The sequence below is a fragment of the Bufo bufo genome, chromosome 2 (assembly GCF_905171765.1).
Source record: "Bufo bufo chromosome 2, aBufBuf1.1, whole genome shotgun sequence".
Classification (NCBI taxonomy): domain Eukaryota; kingdom Metazoa; phylum Chordata; class Amphibia; order Anura; family Bufonidae; genus Bufo; species Bufo bufo.
Window position 1 is genome coordinate 794,108,089 of NC_053390.1, and position 9,299 is coordinate 794,117,387.

Genomic DNA, 9,299 nt, shown 5'->3' on the forward strand with positions numbered 1-9,299 from the left:
AAGACCCCTTTAAATTGTGTAGATGTTTTCCAGTGGCTGAGCACTGCAGCGCCGTGTGGTCCTAACCGTGAAAAGCTTCTCAGTACTTCAGTATTGTATACAGGATAAGTAACTGGTATCAGATCAGCAGGGGCCGATTGGCCATAGACCATACAGGGAAATTTCCCGGTGGACTGATACTCAGGGGGCCGCCTGGGCCCTCATCATAGCCGGGCAGTGGAAGTTTTTTGGGATGGACTGTGGTATTTGGCTCTGTTGGTATTGTATGGTATCCCAGGCCCTGCCTTTCATCAATTTCGGCCCAACTACAAAACAAGGGCCACTTATAGTATTTTTTCCAGGGCCACTTTAAGTTCCCAGTCCGCCCCAACTCCCGGCACCCCCGCTGACCAGCTGTTAGCTGCAATGCACACCCCACCGCTGCAGTGACCAGACAGTGCAGAGAGCTGTGAGGTTCCGGTGCTTGTGGCTAGCTGATGGGCGGGGGTGCTGGGAGTCGGACCCCCCGCCTATCTGATATTCATTTCCTATCCTGAGGACAGGTCATCCACATTGAAGTCCCAGACAACTCCTTAGGCCCCTTTCAGACGAGCGGGTGTCACGCTGCGGACTCTCAACGCAGCACCCGGCCCCTGACCTCCCAGCACTGCTTGGGTTGCATAGCATTATATTGACTTATGATGCTATGTAACCCTTAGGCCTCTTGCACATGACGGTATGGCTTTTTCAGTATTTTGCGGTCCGCAAAAACGGATCCCCAAAAAATACGGATGACGTCCGTGTGGATTCCGTTTTTTTGCGGAATGGAACAGCTGAACAGTACTATCCTTGTACGTTATGCAGACAATAATAGGACATGTTCTATTTTTGAACGGAAAAACGGAAACAGAATGCATACAGGGTACATTCAGGTTTTTTTTGTGGACCTATTGAAATGAATGGTTCCATATATGGACCGCAAAAAACGGAAAGTACACAGAAAAAAAAAACCGTTTGTGTGCAAGAGGCCTTACAGTTCTGGAAAGTACCGGATAACAATGACAGCATTATGTTAGTCCTATCCAGTACATTCCAGACCTCCAAGGCCCCTTTCACACGGGCGAGTTTTCCGCGCGGGTGCAATGCGTGAGTTGAACGCATTGCACCCGCACCGAATCTAGACCCATTCATTTCTATGGTGCTGTGCACATGAGCGGTGTTCACTTGTGCGTTGCGTGAAAATCGCAGCGAGCTCTATTTTGTGCGTTTTTCACACAACGCAGGCCCCATAGAAGTGAATGGGACTGCGTGAAAATCGCAAGCATCCGCAAGCAAGTGCGGATGCGGTGCGATTTTCACGCACGGTTGCTAGGAGACGATCGGGACCCGATCTTTATTATTTTCCCTTATAACATTGTTATAAGGGAAAATAATAGCATTCTGAATACAGAATGCACAGTACAATAGGGCTGGAGGGGTAAAAAAATATAAAAAATAAAAAAAATAATAATATTTTACTCGCCTTAATCCACTTGTTCGCGCAGCCGGCATCTCTTCTGTCTTCTTTCTTCAGGACCTGGGTAAAGGACCTGTGATGACGTCACTGCGCTCATCACATGGCCCGTCACATGATCCATCACCATGGTAAAAGATCATGTGATGAGCGCAGTGACGTCGTCGTCACCACAGGTCCTTTACCCAGGTCCTGAAGAAAGAAGAGATGCCGGCTGCGCAAACAAGTGGATTAAGGCGAGTAAAATTTTTATTTTATTTTTTTTTTAACCCCTCCAGCCCTATTGTACTCTGCATTCTGTATTCAGAATGCTATTATTTTCCCTTATAACCATGTTATAAGGGAAAATAATACAATTTACAGAACACCGATCCCAAGCCCGAACTTCTGTGAACATTACAATGTTTTGCACTCACGCGGAAAAATATTCTTCTGAAATACTTTGTTCTTTACATAGTTGAATGCGCCGACAACAAAAATCACACAAAAAAAATAAATGGAAATCAAATTTTTCAACCCATGGAGGTCTGGATTTGGAGTCACCCTCAAAATTAAAGTGGAAAAACACACTACAGGCTGATCCAACTTTGATGTAATGTCCTTAAAACAAGTCAAAATGAGGCTCAGTAGTGTGTGTGGCTTCCACGTGCCTGTATGACCTCCCTACAACACCTGTGCATGCTCCTGATGAGGTGGCGGACGGTCTCCTGAGGGATCTCCTCCCAGACCTGGACTAAAGCATCTGCCAACTCCTGGACAGTCTGTGGTGCAACGTGACGTTGGTGGATAGAGCGAGACATGATGTCCCAGATGTGCTCAATTGGATTCAGGTCTGAAGAACGGGTGGGCCAGTCCATAGCATCAATGCCTTTGTCTTGCAGGAACTGCTGACACACTCCAGCCACATGAGGTCTAGCATTGTCTTGCATTAGGAGGAACCCAGGGCCAACCGCACCAGCATATGGTCTCACAAGGGGTCTGAGGATCTCATCTCGGTACCTAATGGCAGTCAGGCTACCTCTGGCGAGCACATGGAGGGCTGTGCGGCCCTCCAAAGAAATGCCACCCCACACCATTACTGACCCAATGCCAAACCGGTCATGCTGGAGGATGTTGCAGGCAGCAGAACGTTCTCCACGGCGTCTCCAGACTCTGTCACGTCTGTCACATGTGCTCAGTGTGAACCTGCTTTCATCTGTGAAGAGCACAGGGCGCCAGTGGCGAATTTTCCAATCTTGGTGTTTTCTGGCAAATGCCAAACGTCCTGCACGGTGTTGGGCTGTAAGCACAACCCCCACCTGTGGACGTCGGGCCCTCATATCACCCTCATGGAGTCTGTTTCTGACCGTTTGAGCAGACACATGCACTTTTGTGGCCTGCTGGAGGTCATTTTGCAGGGCTCTGGCAGTGCTCCTCCTGTTCCTCCTTGCACAAAGGCGGAGGTAGCGGTCCTGCTGCTGGGTTGTTGCCCTCCTACGGCCTCCTCCACGTCTCCTGATGTACTGGCCTGTCTCCTGGTAGCGCCTCCATGCTATGGACACTACGCTGACAGACACAGCAAACCTTCTTGCCACAGCTCGCATTGATGTGCCATCCTGGATAAGCTGCACTACCTGAGCCACTTGTGTGGGTTGTAGACTCCGTCTCATGCTACCACTAGAGTGAAAGCACCGCCAGCATTCAAAAGTGACCAAAACATCAGCCAGGAAGCATAGGAACTGAGAAATGGTCTGTGGTCACCACCTGCAGAACCACTCCTTTATTGGGGGTGTCTTGCTAATTGCCTATAATTTCCACCTGTTGTCTATCCCATTTGCACAACAGCATGTGAAATTGATTGTCACTCAGTGTTGCTTCCTAAGTGGACAGTTTGATTTCACAGAAGTGTGATTGACTTGGAGTTACATTGTGTTGTTTAAGTGTTATATCTTCCATGTAATTTACCATTTAGCTATAATAGCCGTCTACATTCAGTGCGCTGCCTGCGCTGGTGAATGGCAGGAAAGTGGATGGCAACATAGACTTTTTCCAGGGTGCGTGTGCCCACAGAGAGGGCTCCGAGTGCCACCTCTAGCACTCATGCCATAGGTTCGCCACCGCTGGTCTAGAGTTTGGGAGAACAGGGGGCAGCAGACCCCCATCTGCCGTAGCACTCATGTAGTAATAATCATCTGACAGATTCCAGTACAATAATTCTTCTACCATTACTGCTCAACTTTTTTTTTTTGTTTTATTTTTTAGGTTATTAAAGTGATTTTTGTGACAAATATGGCCTCAATTTTTATTTTTTATTTTCTCCAACTTTTTGTTAAATAAAAAAAAAAGTGCTGGTTGCTGCTGGAGTGGAGTTGTGGATAGTGTTGAGCGAACTTGCAATTTACAAGTTCGGCGTTCGGGTTATCTAAGAATTCCGTAATGGATTCCGTTACCACGGACCATAACGGAATTCTATGAGGGCATGTACCACGGAAGCCTGTAAGAGGCATTCCATACTGCCTTCAGTCTGTGGCCAGCGTAGACTTCTATTATGACGGAATGCCTCTTATAGACTTCCGTGGCGCATGCCCTCATAGAATAAACTATTTTATAATTATTTTTTTTACTTATCTATCCCATAATGCACCTCCAGTTACATGGAAAAACAGCCCTGACAACTGACAACTTTCACTGTCCGGGCTGTCCTGGGTCTAGCAGAACGATCATGTGAACCGTCATCTGGGACCAATGAACGCAGGACCGGAACCGCCATCTCTGCTGCGTACACAACAATCCTCTGAGCGCTGAGCACAGGTGACGGGTCTTCTCTGACTATAATGGCTCCAGCAGCTAGCCGACCGTTATCAGCTCACGACATTTTGTCTCAAGAATTTTTATAATGATAGTCTATGGTGTTGCACTGCGACATGTGACATCTTGGATGTATTTTTCTGCGACTGTCACGTCGCAGCATGGTCACATGTCGCAGTGCAACACCATAGACTATCATTATAAAAATTGTTAAGACAAAATGTCGCGCAACACATGTCGTCGTGTAGCCCTAGCATTAAAGGGGAGGGGCGCTGTGGAGGTCACTGTTAAGGGGGCGGGGGACAATATTAAAGGGGCAACTGCTGTGGAGGTCACTATTAACCACCTCCGGACCGCCTAACGCAGGATCGCGTTCCGGAGGTGGCAGCGCTGCGCAGAGTCACGCATATATGCGTCATCTCACGATGGCCGAGATTTCCTGTGAAGGCGCGCGCGCTCACAGGAACGGAAGGTAAGAGAGTTGATCTCCAGCCTGCCAGCGGCGATCGTTCGCTGGCAGGCTGGAGATGTGTTTTTTTTAACCCCTAACAGGTATATTAGACGCTGTTTTGATAACAGCGTCTAATATACCTGCTACCTGGTCCTCTGGTGGTCCCCTTTGTTTGGATCGACCACCAGAGGACACAGGTAGCTCAGTAAAGTAGCACCAAGCACCACTACACTACACTACACCCCCCCCCGTCACTTATTAACCCCTTATTAGCCCCTGATCACCCCATATAGACTCCCTGATCACCCCCCTGTCATTGATTACCCCCCTGTCATTGATCAACCCCCTGTAAAGCTCCATTCAGACGTCCGCATGATTTTTACGGATCCACTGATAGATGGATCGGATCCGCAAAACGCATACGGACGTCTGAATGAAGCCTTACAGGGGCATGATCAATGACTGTGGTTATCACCCCATATAGACTCCCTGATCACCCCCCTGTCATTGATCACCCCCCTGTCATTGATTACCCCCCTGTAAAGCTCCATTCAGATGTCCGCATGATTTTTACGGATGCACTGATAGATGGATCGGATCCGCAAAACGCATCCGGACGTCTGAATGAAGCCTTACAGGGGCATGATCAATGACTGTGGTGATCACCCCATATAGACTCCCTGATCACCCCCCTGTAAAGCTCCATTTAGATGTCCGCATGATTTTTACGGATGCACTGATAGGTGGATCCGATCCGCAAAACGCATCCGGACGTCTGAATGAAGCCTTACAGGGGCATGATCAATGACTGTGGTGATCACCCCATATAGACTCCCTGATCACCCCCCTGTCATTGATCACCCCCCTGTCATTGATCACCCCCCCTGTCATTGATCACCCCCCTGTAAGGCTCCATTCAGACATTTTTTTGGCCCAAGTTAGCGGAATTTTTTTTTTTTTTTTCTTACAAAGTCTCATATTCCACTAACTTGTGTCAAAAAATAAAATCTCACATGAACTCCCCATACCCCTCACGGAATCCAAATGCGTAAAATTTTTTAGACATTTATATTCCAGACTTCCTCTCACGCTTTAGGGCCCCTAGAATGCCAGGGCAGTATAAATACCCCACATGTGACCCCATTTCGGAAAGAAGACACCCCCAGGTATTCCGTGAGGGGCTTATTGAGTCCATGAAAGATTGAAATTTTTGTCCCAAGTTAGCGGAACGGGAGACTTTGTGAGAAAAAAATTAAAAATATCAATTTCCGCTAACTTGTGCCAAAAAAAAAAAATTTCTATGAACTCGCCATGCCCCTCATTGAATACCTTGGGGTGTCTTATTTCCAAAATGGGGTCACATGTGGGGTATTTATACTGCCCTGGCATTCTAGGGGCCCCAAAGCGTGAGAAGAAGTCTGGTATCCAAATGTCTAAAAATGCCCTCCTAAAAGGAATTTGGGCACCTTTGCGCATCTAGGCTGCAAAAAAGTGTCACACATCTGGTATCGCCGTACTCAGGAGAAGTTGGGGAATGTGTTTTCGGGTGTCATTTTACATATACCCATGCTGGGTGAGAGAAATATCTTGGTCAAATGCCAACTTTGTATAAAAAAATGGGAAAAGTTGTCTTTTGCCAAGATATTTCTCTCACCCAGCAAGGGTATATGTAAAATGACACCCCAAAACACATTCCCCAACTTCTCCCGAGTACGGCGATACCACATGTGTGACACTTTTTTGCAGCCTAGGTGGGCAAAGGGGCCCATATTCCAAAGAGCACCTTTAGGATTTCACAGGTCATTTACCTACTTACCACACATTTGGGCCCCTGGAAAATGCCAGGGCAGTATAACTACCCCACAAGTGACCCCATTTTGGAAAGAAGACACCCCAAGGTATTCCGTGAGGGGCATGGCGAGTTCCTAGAATTTTTATTTTTTGTCACAAGTTAGTGGAATATGAGACTTTGTAAGAAAGAAAAAAAAAAAAAAATCATCATTTTCCGCTAACTTGTGACAAAAAATAAAAACTTCCATGAACTCACTATGCCCATCAGCGAATACCTTAGGGTGTGTACTTTCCGAAATGGGGTCATTTGTGGGGTGTTTGTACTGTCTGGCCATTGTAGAACCTCAGGAAACATGACAGGTGCTCAGAAAGTCAGAGCTGCTTCAAAAAGCGGAAATTCACATTTTTGTACCATAGTTTGTAAACGCTATAACTTTTACCCAAACCATTTTTTTTTTTTACCCAAACATTTTTTTTTTTATCAAAGACATGTAGAACTATAAATTTAGAGCAAAATTTCTATATGGATCTCGTTTTTTTTGCAAAATTTTACAACTGAAAGTGAAAAATGTCATTTTTTTGCAAAAAAATCGTTAAATTTCGATTAATAACAAAAAAAGGAAAAATGTCAGCAGCAATGAAATACCACCAAATGAAAGCTCTATTAGTGAGAAGAAAAGGAGGTAAAATTCATTTGGGTGGTAAGTTGTATGACCGAGCAATAAACGGTGAAAGTAGTGTAGGTCAGAAGTGTAAAAAGTGGCCTTGTCATTAAGGGTGTTTAAGCACTGGGGGCTGAAGTGGTTAAGGCAGCAGGGTACTGTATAGGTCACTGTTAAAGGGGCGGGCTGCTGTGAAGGTCAAAGTTAAGGGGATAGGCTGCTGTGCTGTGGAAATCCCATTTTAAAGTGGTGGGGCACTGGGGGGGGGGGGGACAGTGTTAAAAGGGACTGGGTGCTGTAGAGGTGACTGTTATGGGGGATACTGGTCGATATCTTTTAACGACACACACAAACATTAAATGAAATAGATCAGGCATCCTCAACCTGCGGCCCTCCAGGTGTTGTGAAACTACAACTCCCACCATGCCCTTCTGTAGACTGATAGCTGCAGGCTGTCCGGGAATGATGGGAGTTGTAGTTTTGCAAAAGCTGGAGGGCCGCAGGATGAGCACGCCTGAAATAGATGTCATATACCCGTGCGAAGCCGGGTCCTTCTGCTAGTGTATTAAAAAATCTTCCATAGCTACGAGTCTTCCGCAAACAGCTGACCGCGGTAAGGGCGGGTTCGCATCCACATACAGAGTTATAAGGGGATATAAAGGAAAGCGAACCGGGAGCCTCTAAGAGACATTCCGTTTTGCTCCGTCCTGATACATGTCTATGGGGCACATAACAGTTCCGTTATACATGACGGGAAAAAATAGTCCTGACGACAGAACCTATAACGGAATGCCGTAACGCCAATGCGAACCCGCCCTAACACGGATATTTTCCAAACTCCCATGGCAATGAATGATGAGCACGCCGGTCTCAGAGGCCCCTGGCGTTGGGGTCGTGTCCGATAGGTCATCAGTGCGGGAGACCGGAGGGGCCCTTCTAGGTAAGAATATTAGTCTTTATTATTTGAAGCCATTTGCCGTCTTTCTGATCTGCAGGCTCCTGGATGCGTTTGACCCTTTAGTGACCAGTGTCCTGATGGACTGACTGTCCCTTCACTCCGGGATCCAGTTCTGGTGAGGACACCCAGGCTTCCTCAGCCAGTCAGGGGCAGGCACGGAGCTGAGTGACTCGCTGAGGCCCTGGGAGTGACACCCACTACAAGGTCACGTCGTCCCAGAGCTCCATACAGCCGCACAGTGACCCTCAGCCGCTGCTGACAGGACAGAGCAGGGACTGGGGGGAGGCAGTAAACGCACCCCCCACCCTGTCACTCAGCCCACCGCCCGGCTGACACTGACTTGCTGCTCTTCCAGCATCTGCCCTCAGGACTTCCACTGGAGCCGGAGACTGACCTAGCAAAGCCAAGCTTTTCCATTGGATAAACCACACGTCCATCACAATAAAACTAAACCTTATTGGACGGCGGACACGCCACTCACACGTAAACCCGCCCTTCTACGTAACACAGTTGAAAGGTCATTGAAGCGTCCAGCGATTGGATGGAGAAGCCAGAACGACGCAATGTGATTGGTTAGTCGGGTTACTGAGCTCGCAGCCGATTGGCTGGAGGTAAAAGCAATGCGCGGTGCTCAGTCAGGCCGGAGCGCCCGGTATATAATGCCACGAGACGCTGCTAGGAGAGGCGCTGATCACGGCCGGCCCGCGCCCTCCAAACCTGGCACACTGCGCAGTGAGCTGCTTTGCTGTCAGGTCGTGGGTATTTACCTTAGCGAGCGCCGCCGCACGGGCCTTCCTGCACACCCGAAGCATGTTCCCTGTTGTAACGGGGAGTAATCAATCCGGTAACCGACTCAACACACCATGTCCCGGCACGGGATGAATGAGAAGAGTGACCGCGCAGCCCGAACTGACACCGCCCACGCCTCCTTCTATGACCACACCCCCTCTAAGACAGCAGCAGCAGCGTGCGTCTCTTTTTTTTTTTTTTTAAACAACTTTATTAAACCTCTCACAGATTAGAGCATATCGCTTAGTTTTTTTTTAAAATTGTATAACTTTATTAATACTGGATAGAAACAACATCATGTAGATTTCCAGTAATAATGCCTGACACTAACCCCCATTTCATGCTGCACTTATTTCATGAAAAATCCAT

The 9,299-nt window shown here is 47.6% G+C and overlaps 1 protein-coding gene across 1 annotated transcript in view; it reads right to left on the reverse strand.

Annotated features, from left to right (window-relative positions):
• Positions 1-9,093, reverse strand: part of IMMT (inner membrane mitochondrial protein) — a 44,486-nt gene extending 35,393 nt beyond the window's left edge. The window contains 1 exon segment of the mRNA XM_040419279.1: positions 8,909-9,093. Coding sequence (XP_040275213.1) covers positions 8,909-8,953 — 45 coding nt within the window. The 5' untranslated portion in view covers positions 8,954-9,093.
• Between the last annotated feature and the right edge of the window lie 206 nt (positions 9,094-9,299).